Genomic DNA, 21011 nt, shown 5'->3' with positions numbered 1-21011 from the left:
GGAGAAAAGGGCACAATTTCTGAGATGGGAATTTGAAGAGACTGTGAGGACTTCTGGTCCCCTCTTCCCCCTCCTTCTCAGCCCCCCCCCCCAACATGAGGCCAGCCTTCCCAGTGCCCTCACTGTGGTATCCCTGCAAAGACTCGCCTAGCCAAGTCTTGGAGGGTCCACCCAGGTCCCCCCAGCCTCTGCCCCCCTCATCCCTAGTCCTTCAGCAAAAGAAAGCCCTGCCCCCGGAGCTGTCCCCACTGGAACCCTCAGTCCCTGAGCCTGCAGAGGAGGGCACAATGGAAAGGAAGAGGAAAGGGGAAGCCATGAGTGAGAAGAGGCAACGTGGGAACACACTGCCCTGCGCAGTTTTTATTAAACCCCTTTGCCATAAAATGAGAGTTTAGATGCAAACTTTTACAGGTAGGGTCCGATCATTTAAGATGACCCAGGGGCGCCTGCTGGCTCAGTTGGTAGAACATGTGACTTGATCTTGGGGTTGCAAGTTGAAGCCTCACACTGGGTGTAGAGATTGCTTTAAAAAAAAAATAAAATAAAATAATTCAGTGGCTTACTCAGTATATTAGATAGAATATAAATTTGGCTGTTGACACAGAGACCCAACATGGCTTAATTAAGATAGGAGTTTCTCTTCCTCCTAACAGTCCCTGTGTAAATGGCCCAGGGTTGGCGTGGCAGCTCCACCGGTTCAGGGACCCTGGTTTCAGGAAGGTTTGTTTCTGAGTCCTTGGTCCAACCAGAGGGAAAGGGCTTTGAAAGAGTTATGCGCATTGCTCTCACCCCATTGGTCAGAACTGAGTCATGTGTCCAAACTTAGTTACAAGGGAGGCTGGGAAATGTAGTCCTTTATTCCATGTAGCCCCATCTGCTGCTAAAAGGGATCAAGAGGGGCACCTGGGTGGCTCAGTGGGTTAAAGCCTCTGCCTTCGGCTCAGGTCATGATCTCAGGGTCCTGGGACTGAGCCCCGCATCGGGCTCTCTGCTCAGCGGGGAGCCTGCTTCCTCCTCTCTCTCTGTCTGCTTCTCTGCCTACTTGTGATCTCTGTCAAATAAATAAATAAAATCTTTAAAAGGGCTCAAGAGACATGAGGCCCTCCCCCGTCAGAGCTGTGCCCTGGGGCAGGGCCCTGGGGTCCTGGTCCCCCCACTCCTTGCAGAGATGGGTACAGGTGTGTGGATCCTTGGTACCTGCTTGCAAGTAAATATTTGGACATTTAGCAGACTAAGACCCGCTTTTGTTATAATTCTTTCTGGTGGCAAGGTTGCTGGTGGGGGTGGGAGGTGTGGGTATGGGGGCGGTGTGTCTGTGGAGCCATCATCTAACTCTGATTGGGGGCCCACATCTTTGCCAGAAAACCCCATCAGTTAGAATGCTGGCCTAAAATCAAGTGGTGGAACATGGCTGGGAACCAGGTCTGATTCTGGAATCTGTGTCCCTAACGACCACCCCACATGGCCTTCCCACATGGCCTTTGACTTGCTGCCACGTGTGTAGAGGAGTTCTAGTCTTTATTCCAGACCGAGGTGTTCTGCGGAGTGCTAGCTAATCAGCAACTCTGGAAGCAAGTCTGGCCCTCTGAGTGGTCCTGACACAGCCAACCCTTGCCCCCCACCCCTGACCAGAACTAGTCCAGGCCCCTAGTCTTGTTTTCACACCGTGGAAAACCTTTAGAGAAACCCCTTAAAGAGCCCCAGGAGAAGACAGAGGCAGGAATGGACATGCCGGCTGGGAGCGAGACAGGGGGGTGAGGGGCTCACCCTCGTGAACTCTGGGCTTCCCACCACACGCCCTGAAATGTTCTGTTTCATCATGACGCCCAAGGATCTCATCTTACACAGTCTCTATCTTGGGGACACTGGGCAGACAACACCCAAAGCAGGAGGAAGGGTGTCACAGGAGGAGGAGGAAGCCTAAAAATGAAACGAAAAAGAACAGAAACAGACAAAGCAACAGGTCCACACAAGGGAGGCAAGGACAAGTCAGGAAGCGTGTTTAATTGGCGTGACATGGAAGACGTACATCAGGAGAGGAGGCCTGGGCGCGCTGGGGGGCCCTTCTCCACCCTGGGGCCTCACCCCGCCCCCACCCGCACCCCAGGGCGAGGGCCTGCTGCTTCCCCAGAGACACAAACCAGTGGATTCAGACAGGACAGCACCCCAAAAAGAGGCTCAGAGGGGGTTGGAAAGGCAAACAGAAAGAAAACAACCATAGCCAGGAAACATTGCACTTTTTTTTTTTTTTTTTGGTTAAGAGTTGCCCAAATTCCTTTACAAAGTTGCAGGCACCAGGTCGGGGCGCCAGGACACCCCACGGCCTTCCACGGCCTTCCACCTCTGCAAGGTGCTCTGAGCCCCATGCTCATGCCCGCTCTCCACTCCTTGCTTGGCCCCCTGGGGCGGGGGTCGGGGGGAGCTGAGCAGACCCCTGCTCCCATCCAAGGGACAGAGGAACTGAACAAGGAGCCACTTGCCCCGAGTCTCAGAGAAAGCTGGTCTCTGAGTCAGACCGGGAGCGTATGGCCCCTCCGTGGAGCCCAGGACCCCTGCAAAGACCCCTGCAAAGACGTGGGTAAAACGGAAATGTACACGCTTCGGGACAAGGGGGACGGGGGAGGGAGGACTGGAGGGTATTCTGTGTTTGTCCCAGTTCCGGGCAGTAGACAGAGCCTGAGCCTAGATGCCAAGACAGAAGATGGGACCAGCTGTTTATTCAACAAAAGCCTTTTATTCATTCAAAAATCAACCATTGGGTTTATTCCGCAGATATTAAAAAAATGTGTAGAGGGCCAGGCTTCCCATCACGGTGCCCTTATGCTAATTAACTTGCTATCCCCGGGAGGGAGACTTAGAAGAGGGAGCATCTGGGAGACACGCTGCCGATAATACTCGGCTGAAGCCCAGAGCCCAGGTGAGATCGAAGCCCCCTCCTCTGCTCCCGCGCAGCTGGCCCCCTCCAAGCTCCTGTTTGGCCAGTTGGGGGCGGGGTGGGGGTGGGGAGGGGGCTCACATGCCTTTGCAGCTCCCCGCCACCAGGGGGCGCGCCTGCGTCCCCTTGGATTCCCCTGACTCCGCGGCAGGGCTGCGCTGGGAACAGGGTAGCTTTGCGCAGGGCTTGCAGCGGGCTTTTCTCCAGGGAGAGGCTGCCTCTCCCGGGGGGCCAGGGCACCCCCAACGTTCTTACCCTTAGAGGAAAGACAGGTTCCCGAAAGCCCAGGTGTGCCTGTCGTCTAGGAAGTTGGCTGTCAAACAGAAAAGCATTTCAGGGGAACGAGGACACACACGTGTTCCTAGATGTTACTCAGAATGTTGCCTGGTTACATTACCAGGAACTCTGGCATTCGCCTCGGTGCCATCAACACAGAGTGGGGAGGGGACGCTGTGAGGAAGAGGCCAGGGCCGCTGCTAGGGTCAGCAGAGGGACAGAGAGCCTGGCCACCAGTGGGTCTGGAACCCCCAGAGAGCAGCATGTGACCACCCTGGGCCTCGGGTGGAAATCGCTGCTGGGGACAGAGGCCCACAGCTGCTCAGGATTCCAGATCTAGAGGCGTGGTGAGAGAAGGGGACAGAACTGTCCCTGCCCGGCAACGTAGGGCACAAATGGCCAGTGTCCAGCACCCCACCAGGAAGAAGGCTGGCCCTTCCAGGGGCTCCGGGCTGTCCCAGGGCATGGACCCAAGGTGTGCCTGAGCCATGGGTCCACAGAACACCTGTTAAGGCCAAAAGCCACACCCATGGCTCCAAACCAGGACAGAGGGCAAGAAGGTGAGAGGAAGGCCTCATAGGCAGATGCTCTATGGATGTCTGGGGGGGTGGGGTGGGGGCTGGGGGGGCTCCACATGGGTAACCCTGGGTAATTCTGAGCTACAAGTCCCTTACCGAGATGATGCCTCTAGCACAGGCTACTCGACAGCTCCTCCCCACTGGGCCAGAGAGGCAAATCGAGGCTCAGGCAGGAGCCAGAGAAGAAATGTGACATGGGGAAGGGCCCCCCTCTCCCCAACTCCAGCCCCAAGCCAGCAAGTCAATCTCCTGCCCTAGGTTCCTAGATCAGAGCTGGGATCAGGTGGGGAGTCCCGGGGCTTCTGAGCCAGTGGCCTGAGCAGGAAGGTGACCGCGGGGGCCTGGAGGGACCCCGCCTACAAAGTCGCCTGTGAAAATGAAAGCGGTCCTGGTACCCGTGGAATCTGGGGGCTTCCAGTGGAGGTGGAGGACAGCCACGGGCTCTGCTGAGCAAAAAGGGAGTCTGGGACTAGCTGAGCGGTCCGGCCCGCGGGAACGGACATGCAAGCCCCGTGCTGTTAATTAGCAGATGCTCTGGCCTCCTGGGAAAGTGCAAAGTGAAGACCAAGGACAATTCAAAGTGAGAACCAAGGGCCAGCTTTTCCTCTCCTGGGGCTGGGGTAAGCAGGGAGAGGACAGGCTGCTGACTTTGCAAAGAAGCAGGAATTCTAGAGTCAGATCTGGACTGAGGGAGGCTGCTTCCCATCCCAGAAGCCTTCCTTCGATGAGGTTCTCGGCCAAAAAGTTCTAGACCAAGAGTCCAGGAGGGACCAGGAAGAACTGCAAAAAGAGCCAGGTAGGTCGTCTGACCCCACACACCACAACTGCCATATCCGCAGAGACTTGTGCCAAGAGACAAAAGAGTGACTCGGGCCGTTCCCGTGTCTGCTGGACTCTGGCAAACTTAGCCACGACCGCAGAATCATAAACCGTAAAAAGCGCAGGTTTACAGTTATACAGCGTCGGCATGGAGGAGGACCTTCCAGATCAAGCAGCCCAAGCCCTCCTGGCTTTGCAGCTCGGGTAGCCGGGGCCCAGAGAGGCTGGGGCTGCCCACAGTCACACAGCAGGGCCGGCCGCAGGCTTCCAGCCTCTGGCCTGAAATCATCTGGCTTTTCTGATGGCAGCTCTCGGGCTATCCTGTCTCAGTGACTGGTAGGGTTAGAAGCTTCCTATGAGCACATGGGGGCCACAGGCTCTAGGAGCAGTCACTACTGAAGGGGACTGCCTGCGGCCCTTCTCTCCTGCCCTCCCTCCCAGCATCTGAGCTGAGAGAGGGTGGCAAAGAGGATGCTCTGTGGTCCCCTGGACAAGGCAGGCAGGCAGAAAAGCAAGTGGGAGAGAACTAAGTGACGGTTTTCAAAATATCCACGGCGGAGGGAGAAGGAGCCCTTCCTTCTGCTCACGCGCTTGCCGAGAGCGCCCCCCTCCCCTTCCCGAAGGGACCCAGTCCTCCTCCGCCGGCTCCGAGGCCCCATGCTGCGGCAAACACCAAAGCCAGAGTTGCGAAACCAAAAGATGTCCCCTGTTCGTCCTCAGAAAAGATGCTGTGGACTCAGAGGAGGACACAGGATGGGGAGCGCGGACAGGAAGCAGAGAAAAGGGGTTCAAGAGGAAGCATTCGGGCTGGGGGTGGGGGGGAACAGTGCATCAGCCATTTAAGAGACCTACCCTTCCCCCTCTCCACACATCAAGCACAGTATCTGGAAAAAAAAAAAAAGAGAGAGAGAGAAAGAGAGAGAAAGTTTTTTGGCTTCTTGGCCGCTGCCGGCCACCATCCTCCCAAGCACAGGTGGGCAGGGGGGCAAGGGCGTGCACATGTAAACCGTAGGCCCCACATCCCTGGGAGCTTTGGACACACGAGGCAGCAGCAACAGTTAACAACCAATAAATAAAAGATATCAATTCTATATGTATAAAAAAAAACTCACTTTCCCCACAAAAAGCACAATACTGTTATCACACAAAAAAACCATTCTCATCATGAATCATCCTAGCCACGCAGGGGGTTTCCACTGCTCGAGGATGGAACGACAAAGAGCGGGACTCCGGCGGGCCCCCTCCCCACCCCCCGCCACCCCGAGCGCACCGTGGCCGTGGCCCTGACTCCCCGTGGCCTCTCCGGCTGCCGAAGGACGGCCGAGGCGGGAGGCAGTGTTCTCTGAGGTCAACGCAAAGGTAGCCTTCTCCCCATCTGTCAGTCTGCACCTTCTAGGACAGAAGGTAGTTTTGTTTTTTGTTTTTTGTTTCTTTTTCAAGGTCTGTTTGAAATAAAAAACAAAAGCACACGCACAGGAGAGCGGGAGGGACCCAGAGGCTGCCCGCGAAGCAGCCGAGTCCTTGGTTTTGCAGAAGGCTCGAGCCTTTTCCGTTCCGTGTTGGTTTCTGGACAAGCAGAGGTGGTCGGCGATCGGAGCCGGTGGCTTCAGGCGGCGGTGGGTGCAGGGCAGGGGGGAGGCGAGCCGGGCCTCGCGGTTCCAGGGCAGCCCGGCCGGCTGTGGATGCGGAGAAAGGCTGGGTGGACACAGGAGGGCGGTGTTGGGGCGGAGGGGGCCTCACGGCTCGGAGGAGGTGAGTGGTTCCCAGGCATCTGGAAGACACGAGAAGGTGAGACAGGCCCAGAGCTGGCTGCCAGGGACGCACCCCCACAGGGCTGGGAGCAGAGTCAGCAAGGGGGTGGGGTGGCATTCTGTCAGAAGTCCTGAAATTTAAGGGGCGCACCCTCTGATCCACCATTCGGTATTTATCCTTCAGAAATAGATCAGGTGGGGGCGCCTGGGTGGCTCTGTTGGTTAAGCATCTGCCTTTGGCTCAGGTAATGATTCTGGGGTCCTGGGATCGAGTCCCGAGTCGGGCTCCCTGCTCAGCAGGGGTCTGCTTCTTTCTCCCTCTCCCTCCGTCTGCTGCGCACTCTACCTGTGCTTTCTCTCTCCCTCTCTCTCTGTCAATTAAATAAAATTTTTAAAAATAAAAATTAAAAAAAAAAATTTTTTTTAATTTTACCTATAACAGGAGAATAAAAAGGAAGGGACCAAACTCAGCGTCCACTAGTGGGGAGCTGGATGGACACCCAGGACACAGCCCAAGCATCACGTGACGGACAACTGTTGAGAACCAACGCATGGCGAGGCCTAGAAGCTCAGTGGGCTGAGTCAGCAGGGAAGGGCAAAGAACGCCCTAAGACCCCACTTCACACCCACTAGGATGGCTCTCCCTGAACACGGGGAAGTAGCAAGTGTTGGAGAGCATGTGGAGAAACGGGGACCCTCACCCTTGCTGCCGAGGAGGCAAGATGGTTGCATGGAAACCAGTCTGAGGGTTCTTCAAAAAGTTAAACACAGAGTTAGCCCAGGAGCCAGCATTTCCACTCCTAGGGATCCTCTCAGTGGATATGGCATCTGATTTTGGAGGGATACAGGTGCTTGGAAACTAGACAGAGGGGATGGTTGCATGTCATCGTGAATGTACGAAATGCCACTGAATGGTTCATTTGAAAATGGTTCATTGGAACCCACACTTCCCCTCTGAGCTGGGGCGTCCTGCTGGCTCCATCACTAGAGTATATGACTCTTGATCTCAGGGTTCTGCGTTCAAGCCTCACATTTGGTGTGGAGCCTCCTTAAAATAAATTAATATTTTAAAATGGTTAAATGGTTCATTTTAAGTTAGGTGAATTTTGCCTTGATCTATTTTTGAAAAAAGGCACGGAGGGCCATCCTGTCTGTCAGCGTCTCCGCCATCCACAGATCCTTTCCGTCACCTGCTCCACTTAAATCGCACGGTCTCTGCTCTCTTGACTGCGCGGGCGTAGGTGTCTGATCCAAAAGGGGCCACTTCCCAGATCTGTGTGACATGACCTGAAAGCATCATCTGGGTCAGTCGGAAGCTAGGGGGCAGGGCCGTGGGGGAACAGCAAGGCCCCATGGGACCAGAATCGGGGGCCACCGTGGTAGAGGAAGGAGTCACTCAGGGAAAAGCCTGCGTCCTCTCAACCTTCCCTTCCCGTGCCAACCCTGGGGCACTTGGCTGAGTGTCCAATCACAAGCTTTGCCTTCTGTGGCAATCTGCGAACCCTTGTGATCTGCAGTGTTGTGTTAAAACTGCAAACGTGGTGAGACTCATGAAATGCATTTAAATCCATGAATTCATGATTGTATGTTAAAAAAAAAAAGTCACCGGTCACCTCAAAATGACGTTGGGAAACCAACTCCTTTTGAACACTGAAAAGGAGGAAGAATCGAGTATCTATCCTGCCTTTCCAGTTAAAAAAGTAGGCTTTGGAGTAACCAGATAGTTGACGAGGGGAAGGTTTCCTGCATAGAAGCAACGAAGCCACCGACAACGGACAGGCTGCTCTAGGACGTCAGCTACAGAATGAATGAATGAAGTGGTCCTCACCAGTGCCTGCTGGTGTCACCAGACCTCACGAGCTACCTGGTGGACATACACAGCCCCACTTGGGAGGTGTTCTCAACAAACAACAACCAGACTGAGGGCCAGACAAGCCTGTAGATCTAGGAAGTACAGGGAACCGAAGAACATGTGAGAACCACCATGGGGGCACCATCCGTAAACCCCAGACGGACAACTCTACAGAAAATGTTTCTCAACATGTTCAGCAAGCCAAAGAATGAAGGGGAAACACAGACTAGAATAAATTTGAGAGACCTATCGACCAATTGCTACGGATGGCATTTACTCAGATTCTGATTCCAATAAACAAAACCCGTGAGGTAACAGGAAATGGGAATGCCAGCTACAGGCCGGGGTGGGGGGGGGGTAGTAAGGCATTAGTATTGATTTTTCTACTATTATGGATTTTGGAAAGGATCGATATCTTTCAGGAATACATTTTGAAATATTTACGTATGAAATGACAGAATGTCTTGAATTTGCTTCAGAGTAACTGCAAAATGCATAGGGAGGGTATAGACCGTACAAGACTGATGGCAAATAGCTGATTCTGAAGGAGGGTGGTCAGGAATGAGATTACACCATTCGCTCCACCACTGCTTGGGAATATGAAGTTTTTTTAAAAATCCACTTCAAGATTTCAAGTGTCCCGCAGCACAGGACTCTATAAATTATGGCCCAGCTATACAACAGAATACTATGCAACTATTAAAAACAATTGTCTCAAACCACCTTTTTACTGATATAGAAAACAGGATCACCGTTTTGGGGTGTCTCCGAGAATTATGTAACGGTAACTTATCTAACAATTAGGATACATTAGGAATCTGAGAAGGCAAATCCATTACCAAAATGATGGAACACATGTTGGATATAATTACAACACAGTAGGTTCTAGGACAAGCCTGAGAAAAGGAAGAGGGCTATTTTGGGGACGAGCTATAGAAAGGCTGTCTGAAAAGCTTGTCATGGAAATAAAGTCACATCTCCTTGTCCACCATGTTGCTGTTGACACTCAGATGGATGTCTCCATGCATGGTGTTAAGGAAAGCCCATGCAGACACAGCGTGACATGAACTTTGTGCCAAGTTGGGTAAAAGGCACTACAGATTTCTTTTCTTGGAGTACCTGGGTGGCTCAGGTGGTTAAGCATCTGACTTCTGACTTTGGCTCAGGTCATGATCACAGCAGGGTCATGAGATCGAGCCCTGCATCAGGCTCCACACTGGGCTGGAGCCTGCCTGAGATTCTCTCTCTCTCCCTTTCCCTCTGCTCCTTCCCCCAACTCCTGTGTGCTCTCTCTCTCTCTTAAAAAAAAAAAAATATATATATATATATATATATTTTCTAAGTGTTGAGTCTCCAAAAGAAAACATAAATGTTTCCTATAAGTTGTTCATAAAAAAAAGAAAAAAAACAGCCAACAACATATGGTTATGAATTCATTGTGGCTGAGGAATACAAACACATATGTGTTCATAAAAAACCGTAAGGCAGAAACAATTAGGGTGATTGAAAAACAATCGTGCACCATAAAGAAATTAGTGACACTGTGTGAGTTTTTCTGGGGGGTGGATATATCAAGAACCTATGTTTGTACCACTTTTTCCATGGCCTGCGGGAGACAAAGCAGCATGTCACAGGACAGCTGCCAAGGAGGCCATTGGTGGTAATACACAAGAGAAGCTTCTGGGAAATGAGACAATGGATCATACACACCGTGGGGCTCAGAGCCACATACCGAGTGCTTCTAAGATCAGAGAAACAACTAGGATGATTCCTTTAGAAATTGGTTTGATTACATATCCCCAAGTGACCCAGTTACTGAGTATTAAGTTTTTGTGAGTGTTCCATTCCTTTTGAATCACTCTAGACCCAAAATGCTCACAGTGGTTATATCTGGGTTATACATGAAGGTTTTTAAAAATAAACTTTTTGTGTTCTATTTCAATATGTTGTCTAAGGTCTCTTCAATGGAAAAGGATTTCTTGTGTAAATTCATCAACAGCAGCAGCTGCCTCATAGAAGCCTCAGAACAGCAGAAGCCCCTGAAATAAAGCATCAGCAAATCAAATCTGATGATATGTAAAAAGGCTAACACATCATAGTGGAAGTGGAGTTTATTCTAAGAATGCAAGGGAGGCTCAGCATTCAGAAACCAATCAGTGCTATTCATTAGGTTAACACCCAAAAAGGGAGAAGAGGCATATGAACATTTTGATAGTTGCAGAAATTTTCTTTTATAAAACTCAACACTCTCCATGGTTATTTAAAAAAAAAAAAAAAAAAAAAAACTCCTAGGAGGAGTCCCTGGCTGGCTCAGTTGGAAGAGCATGGGACTCTTGATCTCAGGGTTGTGAGTTCAAGCCCCACACGGGGTGTAGTAATTGCTTAAAACAAATGAACATAAATAAAAACAACTCCTGGTGAACTAGAAAAGGAAACTTTCTAAATCTGATAAAACCTATCAACAGAAGACCTATACCAGACATTCTAATGATAGTTATTGGACTAACTGTAACTTAACTAATCTAACTAATAGTGAATTATTGAAAGCTATCCTGCAAGACCAGGAGTAAGACAAGAATGCTCACCATCCCTACTCCTAAGTGACACTGCACTGGAAGGCCCAGCCAGTGCAAGGAAGCAGGACAAAGAAAAAGATGGCAGAAGGACAAGAGAGGAAGAAATAAGGCATAGACAGTCCCAAAGAATTGAAGGTAGGTTCTTAGATTTGATAAGTGATGTTAGCAGGACCATTAGATATATCATTAATAAACAAAAACCAAATGAATTTCTAGAAACCAGAAATAAACGGGAAATACAATTTAAAAAAAAACATTGACTATCTAGTGATAAATCTATCATAAGATGTGAAAGACCTTCTAGCTGAAATCAATAAAATGTCCTAGAGGAAAAATATTTAAGACCTAAATGAATGGATATACCATGTTCATGGATTGGAACACTCCCCCAAACTGAACTGTTGATTCAACTCAATCCCAATCTGTGTGCATATGTGTGTATAGAGATGGATACATTGATCCTAAAAATCTATATAGAAATGCACATAGCTTAATGTATCCCAGGCGCTCCTGAAAAAAAACCAATGAGGGGTCACTTCCAAGATCAGATTATGAAAAGATGGATGCCTGCAATTCGGGTTCTCACTCTCCTTCCCTCCTGGGAAGCTCACCCTGTTGGAAGCCAGCAGCCCCATGCAGAAGTCCCCACAGTGACCAAGGCTGCCGATCCAAATGAGTGAGCTTGGAAGTGGGTGTCCCCCACCAAGACTTCAGATGACACCGCAGCCCTGGCCAGCAGCTGAGGCTGATCTAGGTTACTTGAGGCTGAGGAGTTTCCCAGAAGTTGAGTCTCTTGGTACTAAACCTGGGACAGTCCCGGGGAAACGGGGATGGCTGGTCACCTGGCTGACAGCTCGACTATGTCCTCATGACCGACCTCAAGCCAAAGGCCCCCAGCTAAGCTGTGCCCAAATTCCTAATGTCCGATCTTTTCAGTGCCTATTTTGAGGTAACCTAGCATTCAGCAACAGATAACTAAGATGGTACTTCCTAAAAGGGTTTGGTCCCCGACGTCCATGCTCACCAGAGAAAGGCAAGCTAAAATTACAAGCCATCATGACACACACCCCAAAATGTGTGAAATGTCAAAGACAGGGAATATCCAGCATTGGCTGGGCTGCGGAGGAACTGGAACTCTGAGACAGTGCTAGCAGGGTCCAAAACGGGGGGCCACACGGGAACACTCGAGTGGCCTCTAGTGGAGCCAACGCACACATAACCTATGTCCCACAATCCTCCTCAGATGCACACTGAGGGAACACCTTGTCCACCCAGCAGAAGGTCCATTCAAGAATGACCTTGTGGGGGTAGTCAACGCCCCCATTCCTCGCCCACAGCATGGAGGACAGAACAGAGAGGAGGCAGACAAAAGAGGTAGGGGAGAATCAAGAAGACAAAGGGAGACAGTCCTCTTGTGGCCACAGAGGCCTCTCCGGCCGCTACAACTCAGCACGTCCAGCAAACTTGACTGGATGAAACAGAAACCATATCTGAGCTACAGAGCAAGAGACCCGGGGCTCACTCAGGGCTTCCACGGGCCACACACGGAGGGTGCACACGGCCCTCGCTCCTCACCCTGCCGCCTCCCAACAACTGTGCTTTTCAAAGCGCTTCCGATCCAGGGACATTTCTACTTAAGCAAACTCTCGGGCCGAATTGGGGCATATAAAAATGGCAAAGACAGAGGGGCTGTAGCTGATTGGAACTCCAGCTCCAGGCCACCTCCTACCAGCTCAGCTCCAACTGGACAGGCCCCAAGGACCCCCAGGAGACCCAGTGAATCCCAAGTGTCCTGTGGCTGGCTTCCCACCCACCTTCGCCCCTAACTCCAAGCCCCAGTTCCCCCTCCACTCACCCCGGCTCTGGGCCCCGGACTATACCAGCCCATCATAGAGGGACAGTGCCTGCACGATGGAAGGGTCCGCCTTCGATCCTTCCTGAAACTCCTGCAGGGTCAGCTTCCCGTCGGCATTCTGCGAGCAGAGAGAGAGGGGGCTGAAGGTGAGGGACAACCAGCCTCCTAGGATAGGGACCTCAGGTCTGGACCCTGGAGCCCTGCTCCCCAAGTCCATCCCAGGACTGGCCCTGAGAGAGCTTCCAAAGTTAGGTCAGGAGGGAGGCAGTGTGGCTCACTTGGTAGGAGGAGTCAGGTATCAGAGAGACCCGGCAAGGTGCACTTCCTGGCAAGGTGACCTTGGGCACGTGACCCGGGGCCCCTAACGCCATACTTATCATTATCATTGCAATGAGTTCCCATAAATGGCAGTCAATCCCCAAGGGCTGAGAGTCCACTGCGTTTCTCTGGGGTTACTCCTGCAAGGGCGTTTAAACCACTCCCAGAGCAGCCCACACCAGATGCCAGGAGACCCAACAGAGCTCACAAAAAAGGACTTGAGTGGGTCCCTCGGGCTAACAGTGATTTGGACCAGAATCCCTGTCTTGGAGCATCTCTCAAGGAAACCCAGGAGAACCCGAAGAGACGGCTCACTGCGGGCCCTGCGCCGCACATCTCATGCATGGTCTCAGAGGCTCCTCGCGGCCGCCCTAAGAAGAGGCACGGCTCTTATTCCCATTTTGCTGGTAAGGAAACGGAGGCTCTGTCACCACCCCAGGATCCTATGGCTAGTCACTGGGGAAGGTAGAATTCACACCAGTCTGGGTGGGTGGTGGGCTCGGTTTCCCTACATAAAGGAGGTCTGAGTCAGGGAGATTTAAGGAGCTTGTGGTCTTGCCATTAAACAGCATCGAACCATCCTGTACAATGTCAATATCCTTCACTCCACACGCTGTGGATGCATCTTTTGATCATCGCCAAGAGATCTGCACAGTCTGAACCTAGAGGTCTTCGCTGCCTCTCTGACATGTGCTGATCTCGGGCTCCAAGCTTTCCGGGCAGGCACCTGGACCCTGCCCACTGTCAGGGGAGCCTGGGTGGCTCTGTCGGTTAAGCATCTGCCTTTGGCTCAGGTCCTGATCCCAGGGTTCTGGGATTGAGCCCTCCATCGGGCTCTCTGCTTATTGGGGATGCCTTCTTCTCCCTCTCCCACTCCCCCTGCTTGTGTTCTCTCTGTCAAATAAATAAAATCTTAAAAAAAATAAATAAATAAGCCCTCTGTCACTGCAATTTGTGTTCTTTGATTTAAAGCAAGCAATACTGGGTTGCCCTACTCTCACCATATCAAATTTCTAATAAAAACAAAGTTATTTCACTTGTTAAGAAGAGTTTGATATAAACAAGAATTTCTTAACCAGGGGGTCTGTGGCTAGAATGCAGCAGGTCTGTAAACTTAGATGGGAAAAAAATGAGGTCTTTCTTTCTTTTTCTTTTTCTTTTTTTTAGATTTTTATTTATTTGACAGAGAAAGAGAGAGCACAAGCAGGCAGAGCTGCCGGCAGAAGGGGAAGGAAAAGCAGACTCCCCACTGAGCAGGGAGCCCCATGCAGGACTCGAACCCAGGACCCTGGGATCATGGCCTAAGCCAAAGGCAGACGCTTAACCAACTGAGCCACCCAGGCACCCCAAAATGAGGTCTTTCTAGTCACTAACTCGTAACTGAAATATAGCTTTTCCATCCACGATGCTAGTAGGTGACAATGCCCGAGAGAACCAGCCGCACCTGGGACCTGTGTCAACGGTGGGGGGTCACGGGCCATGTCACAGCGCATCACAGACACCACGGGCATCACGAATGCCTGCCATCGCTTTGAAACTGGGGGGTGATAACACCCACCGTTACACCTTCTTAAATTTCATAAAGAAGCTTACAGAATGCTGTATCACAGAGTCTTTTAAAAGATATTTCGAAGGCTGTATTCCAAAATCATTAACTTCCTTTTTGATCCAATAGACTTGACTGGATGCGCTGAAAACTGTTATTTGAGACGCCCAGAGACTTCTCCAGTACGCCCAAGGGGTCCAGGTCAAGAAGTAAAAACGGTTAAGAATCCTGGCTGCGGAAAGAAGTGCTGGCTTAACTTTCTTAAAACTCTGGACAGTTGACGCGGATGGCTGCTGGCTTGCATGGACCGGCTCTGCATCTCCGAGGGTCTGCACGGCCCCCCCACCGCGGCCCAGGGCCTCCGCCCCCGCCCCCACACCTTACCTCCCTGGTCAAGGACCAGCCTCACCCGCGGCTCACCTTGTCCATCATGGCGAAGATCCGGTCCACCCTCTTCTCGGGGGTGTTCTCCTCCTCGGGGAGCTCCACGGTGTTCCCCTGCCAGAGAGAGACACGCTGGGCGCTGCGCTCCTGGCCATGCGGCTTTGGGGTTCCGGCCAAAACTATGCCCCCAGATCTGGGCGGGCTCCCCGTGTGGGCTGCTCTCCCCCCCTCCACCCCTGCCCTCTCTGCCTCCTGCCCTGGAAAGCCCTGCCCCTCCCCCCTCAGCCCCACAGACACACCCCAGATGCGCAGCGACCCCTCTGCTTGCCAACCCAGCCCCCGGCGAGAGAGAGCGGCTGCGGGAGCGGACTCCCTCTAAGGGCCGACCAGGCCCCCGTCCCTACACATGAGGCTCCTGCTGCCTCTCCTACCCCACAGGGCCCAGGCCTCACCACCATCTGGTAAATGGCGTCCACAATGTCCAGCATCTCGTTCCTGGTGATGTAGCCGTCGTTATCCAGATCGTAGAGCTTGAAGGCCCCTGCGATCGAGCAGCGGGGGGGAGTCACCCCTGCGGGGGGCGGGGCCTGACAGGCTCTGTCCCGCCCCGGCCCCGCCCCCCGCCCCCAGCCCCCCAGCCCCCCAGCATGCCGGGGAGCCCCACTACTCCTCCGCAAATAGGATTCACATCAGGACAAACAGGGACCGACAGACACACACACACACACACACACACACATCGACACAGGTACCATTTCAACTAGGGGTGTGTTTTTGTTCTTTTGTTAAAGGAACTAAAAGTAAAAAGAAGGGGGCTCTGGGCCTGCAGAGCTGGTCTCCCCACCAAGTGTCAGCCTCCTCCCCACCGAACTCACTCCCCTCCCGCAGTCACAGAGCTGCCTGCTAGGGGGTCAACTTAGAAAACAAAATAATGTGCCCGGAATGGGGGTGAGGTGGGGGTAGATTTTACAAGAATAAAATCCTCCTTTATTCCTAAAAAAGAAGAAGAAGAAGGAGAAAGAGGAAAGAGAAACCACTGTTTTCTTGTTGCCGGCGCCATGCAGCGTGAAGGCCCAAGAGAGCAGTGGATTCTGGCTCAGCTCTTTCCACCCTGGCTCCAGACTCCCTTTTGCCCCTGCCCGCTCTGAGGCCTCGCACACGCTGTTCCCCTGTTCCACACACCTTCTCCCCTCCTCCCACCCACGCCAGCTGTCCCCCGGCCAGGCTCAGCTCCTGACCCCTCACAGCCCCGCGGGCTCCTGTCTGCTCACCCTCCCTTTCCTGCCTCCGTGGAGGTTTTATGGGATTTTTCAAAATCATGTCCCCAGGCTAGACTGACAACCACAGGAGCTGTCGCCTGCCTGTGTGCTTCTCTGGTGGCTCCCTGGCCTCCTTGCCAGCATTGACCGTGGCCGTGGCTGTGGCTGTGGCCGTGGATCTCTGCTGCGTGAGTGAGTAAGTGCATGAATGAGACCGGTCATCAAAACAGCGCCAGCGCCGGAACCGGGTCTTTTAACACAAAGGCTACACTACCTGCGGTCCTCGTGTACGCCTGTTGACAGCCCCATCTGTCCACCCTGCCTCGGTAAGCTGTGTTTCTCCTCCATGGTCACCCCCAGGGAAGCTCCTCTGACCCATAAAGGCAGGACATCTGTGCCATCTCTCAGCCCTGGACCAACTGCCAGGGCCCAGCCAGGGGCTGCCTGGCGGAACCCAGGGACAGGACTTACACCGAAGCTTCTCGTCCAGGGTTCCCCTTGAGGTCACCGACAGTGCCTGGATGAACTCGGAGAACTCAATCCGCCCATCCTGATGGGAGAGAGGGGCAGGGTGGCCCCGGTCAGTACTGGATCTCTGGTCAGGCCGGGCCCTGGGTGTGTGATGGGCGACGGGCAGGCACCAGATACCCACAACCGAAGGACAGACACCCAGGCAGAGAGGACAGGAGACAGGGGACAGGGACGGGGTGGGGGGTAGGATCACAGACGAATCAGGCCAGGCAGAAGGAGCAGAAGAAAGAGTGAGGCCAAAGCCAGAGCCCAACTCCACATCTGATGGGAGAAAGAGCCGGAAGGTGCCGCCAATACACACACCCCCTCTCCGGGCAAGGGCCGCCTGGAGACCCCCTTTCCCCTTGGCCCAGAGCCCCAGGCTCCCAGACTTTGGAGGAGGGCAAGGCTCTAGATTGTTTAATCCCACCTGTTCGTTTTGCAAATAGGGAAACTGAGGCTGGGGGAGGGCAGAGCTCTTCCCAGGGCCAGGCAGTGTGACTGTCAGCCTGAGGGCACCTGGGGAGAAAGCCGGGGTGTGACAATCCAAGTCCGAGGGCCCAGCAGGACAGAATGCGATAACAAGTTACAGTAAATCCACCGTGAACACGAGGAAGCCTGGAAAAATACAGGCGTGGGACACGGTGCTGAGGACTGTGGGGGCCTGACAGTGGATCCGCCAAGATGAGACTCGAAAACACGATGCTCTGCGAAAGCAGCCGGGCGTGAATGACCGCCCCCCACCCTCGGTTCTGTATGCTGCTCAGAGCCTCAGTTTCCCCATCTGCAAAACGGGGGTGTTCAAAGCACATACCCCGCAGGGAGCTGGTTGTAAATAGTCCACCTAGAAAGCTTTGCACACAGTCCATGCTCGGTGGATGTCAGTGCGGATGATTCTAAATCTGGTTATTAACCCTGTAGGCATTTGCATTCTGTGCTTGTAAGAAAAAGGTCAAGGTATACATATGTGTGCGCGCGTGTACGTCTCCGTGGAGCAGGTGTAAGTGTGTGCGTTGCATTTATGTGGGCACGAGTGTGCATACGCAGGCGTGTGTGCCTGTGTGTGCATGTGCACACTGCGCGTGTGTGCGCGTGTGTGTGCCTTCTCCAGCAGGGAACGCAGGCAGAAAAGCGTGGGTGTGGAGGTGCGGCGGGCGCCTGCCGGAGGGAGGGGGCTCTGCGCCGGGCGCGGCCCGTCCATGCCCAGCTCACCTTGTTTTCATCAAACACGTTGAAGACAAACGTGGCAAACTTGGTAGGATCTCCAAATGGGAAGAACTGCTTGTAGATTTTCTGGAAGCCTGCAGCGTCCAGCTGCCCGCTGGGGCAGTCCTTGATGAAGCCTTTGTACCTAGAGGTAGCAGACCAGGCCAGAGAGGGGAAAGGAGGCGCTGACATCACCCTCCTGCCGGCAGGAGGCTGTGAGCCCCCTGGGGGGTGTTGGGCTGCACTTCCTCTGCCTCTGGCCAGCTGGGTGACCTGGGACAGGTGACTGCATCTCTCAGAGCCTCAACCGTGCAAGGGGGATAAGAAGTACCATGAGAATGAACCCCCCTGCCTGTCCCCCAACCACGCGGCGGGGCTAAAACAAAACTCACCCGAACCAGCTCCCCAAAGGAGCGCTCTTACACCAACCACTCCCGCCTCCCCCACCTTCTCCACTGAGCCTCTCCTGACACCACAGAGTAGGCAGAGCCACCATATGGGGCCGGCAGCTGGCTCCTCCCACACGCCTGCGCCCCACAATATGCACACCCCCTCCCCCACCTTTGTTCCCAGGGATCTGCGCTGAAGGACACGGGGAGCAGGGCAGCGAGCGCACAGGGTGCTCTGGTTTGTTCCAGCATCCTGCAGCCACAGAGCCCACGGACAGCGGCCTGGCTTTGTACTCCAAATCCCAGCTTTGCTCCTTGCTGGCTGTGCAACCTTGGGCAAGTGCCTTCCCGTCTCTGAGCCTCCATCCCCTCCTCCATAAACGGGGCCAGCTCCCACAGCTATCTTGCTGCGATCAGATGAGATGATCATGTAACATACTTACCCCAGGGCTGGGCATAAGAGATCAGCAGCAGCATGATCTTTAGTGTTATGAACTCAGAGGAGTTGTTGTAAAACAATTCATGAGTCGGCTCCTGTGTGTAGCTTAGCAACCCAGCTGGAGGAGGAGATTTCCCAGCATAAAGGGAAGGGAGCGAGCCACCAGCCATTATCTGCTCCTAGCCCTTCGCTCTCTGCGCCCTTCCCTGCAAACGCATTCTCCCGGGCCGCCCACGCAGCCGGTGAGCAGGGCTGCAGTTAAGCCCATTTAACGGATGGGAAAGCTGAGGCTCAGGAGGGGGACTTGCTCATCCTTGCAATCCAGACTGGAGCTGGGTGGAAGGCAGACACCGAAGAAACCAGATGCTCACAGACACGGGGTCGCTGAAATTCACCTGCCGCATTGTTCCAAGACCCTCGTGTCCAGGGAAGGGATTCCGGGCACCCGCTGTCCTCCTGCCCCCAGGGAACAATCTAACGGGCCTGGGGGGACACTTCACACGTAAGGACCTAAAGGGACACCTAGGAAACTCAGGGATCTACAGCCTCAGAACTGAGATCAGATGTGAACAAGAAAGTAAGAGGGACTCCTGGTGGCTCCGTCAGTGAAGTGTCTGCCTTAGGTTCAGGTCATGAGCTTGAGCCTTGCATCCGGCTCCCTGGTCAGCACAGCGCCTGCTTCTCTCTCTCCCTCTGCTGCCTCTCCCTGCTTGTAAGCACACTGTCTCTGTCAAATAAATAAATAAAATCTTAAAAAGAAAAAAAAAAGAAAAGATTGTTGCTAATGTATCAGCTGCTCCTCAGGCATGAGTGTTGTTGGGTTGCAGGGGAGGCTGGAAGATGGAATGTGGTGGGGGGCTTCATGCCTGGGGTGGGCTTAAGTGGGCGCCCATAGGCGGCCCTCCCATGGCGGCCCCAACCTCACCCTCCGCCTGGACCTTTGGCAACAGTCCCCAAGCCCCGGGTGCTGAGCTCAGTCTTCACAGCTGTTCCTCGTGAGTCGCCTCTGCCCTGCGAAGTGGGCTCGCAGATGAGGCAAGAGGTCGGGCACCCTTCCCACCACCGGAACCAGGAAGGGACCCAGCCCGTGCAGTTCCCTCCCCTAAATTCTCCTTCCCAGCGGGGTGCTCTTGGTCCAAGCTTCATAGCCAGGCAGGACACACACACACACAGCCAGGGAGGAGCATTTCAAGGACAAGATCTGGTCCATGAGCCCAGGCTCCCTGGCCAAGACAGGTCCCTGGGCAGGAGGAGGGGAAGTGTCTGGTGCCAGGACTTGGGGGTCATGTGGGGGCCGGCTCCAACATCCCCAGATCCCTCTGGATGCCTGATTGGGGGGCCTCCCCCTGAGCTTCTCATTTCCCCACAATGGGTATATGTTACTTAAATGATCCGCAGAGACTGTTAAAAACAATAAAGAGAAGACAAAAGCCTCCCTGGAGGGTCCCTGCGGGTGGCTCCCCAGGGGGCGGGCTCTTGGACTAGAAGGCGGTTAGCTCAGCGGCAGGAGCCCTCAGCAGGGAGAGCAGCTGCCTGAGCCCGCAGCGGAGGTCCTGCGGGGGTAACCGGGGACAGGCAGGGGCGCAGGAGGCCAGCCTCAGTGGGGAGCCTTCGAGGGGCCTATCCGGTTCCCCCTGCAGAGGCTGTCATGGTGGGGCCCCAGGAAGCCCACCTGCAGGGGAGATGCCAATTAGAGGCTGCCCAATGGCCCGGGGCCTCCTCTTACCGGGCACCTCCCCCTTCCACACTCAACCCCTAGGGCCTCGAAGGTTCCTCTGCTCCCTCAGCCCCCAGAGACCCCAGCACACCATGTCCTGTTTGTCTCCAGGCTGTGTCCCCGTCCGACTGTAATCTCCCTGACGCAGCAATGCCCTGTGCCCAGGACAGGTGCTGGTGTACGATGGGGGTTCAGTAAATGTCTGTCCAAAGAGATGGATGGATGGACGGATAGATGGATGGACGGATGGGCATACAAACTGCCAGGCAAGGACAGAGGGAGGGCGAGCCCAGGCATCTGGTACCTCCCTGAGCCCCGAGGACCCTGGCCAGAACCCGAGAGCTTCCTTCAGATGGCTAAAGAACCACGGATGTCCCCCTACCCTCTGCGACAGGGAACTGGGGGTCTCAGAGAGGGCGAGAGAGCGGCTCAAGGTTGCACAGATCATTAGCCACAGGACCAGGGCTCAGACCCAGGTCTCCTGCCTCCCACCCACGCCTCCTCCAGCCGGTGGAAACACAAAGCACGTGCCCCCCAACCACTGTGCCACCCCGTCGTTCATCATTAGAAGGCGGGGGCACCCTGCCTCGCTGGAGCAGAG

The 21011-nt window shown here is 53.9% G+C and overlaps 1 protein-coding gene across 1 annotated transcript in view; it reads right to left on the bottom strand.

The window, feature by feature from the left end:
* Window positions 1-2714: 2714 nt before the first annotated feature.
* The window catches only part of NCS1 (neuronal calcium sensor 1), a 50129-nt gene continuing 31832 nt past the window's right edge, over window positions 2715-21011 (bottom strand). The window contains exons 3-8 of the mRNA XM_082696047.1: window positions 17872-18010; window positions 16621-16699; window positions 15343-15431; window positions 14927-15004; window positions 12643-12760; window positions 2715-6379 (exon numbers count right to left, since the gene is read on the bottom strand). Of these exons, the coding sequence (XP_082552173.1) occupies window positions 12662-12760; window positions 14927-15004; window positions 15343-15431; window positions 16621-16699; window positions 17872-18010 (484 nt within the window). The 3' untranslated portion in view covers window positions 2715-6379; window positions 12643-12661. The remainder of the gene's footprint in view (window positions 6380-12642; window positions 12761-14926; window positions 15005-15342; window positions 15432-16620; window positions 16700-17871; window positions 18011-21011) is intronic.

This window comes from Mustela nivalis (assembly GCF_964662115.1).
Source record: "Mustela nivalis genome assembly, chromosome: 13".
Classification (NCBI taxonomy): Eukaryota; Metazoa; Chordata; class Mammalia; order Carnivora; family Mustelidae; genus Mustela; species Mustela nivalis.
This window is presented reverse-complemented; position numbering and strand designations above follow the sequence as displayed.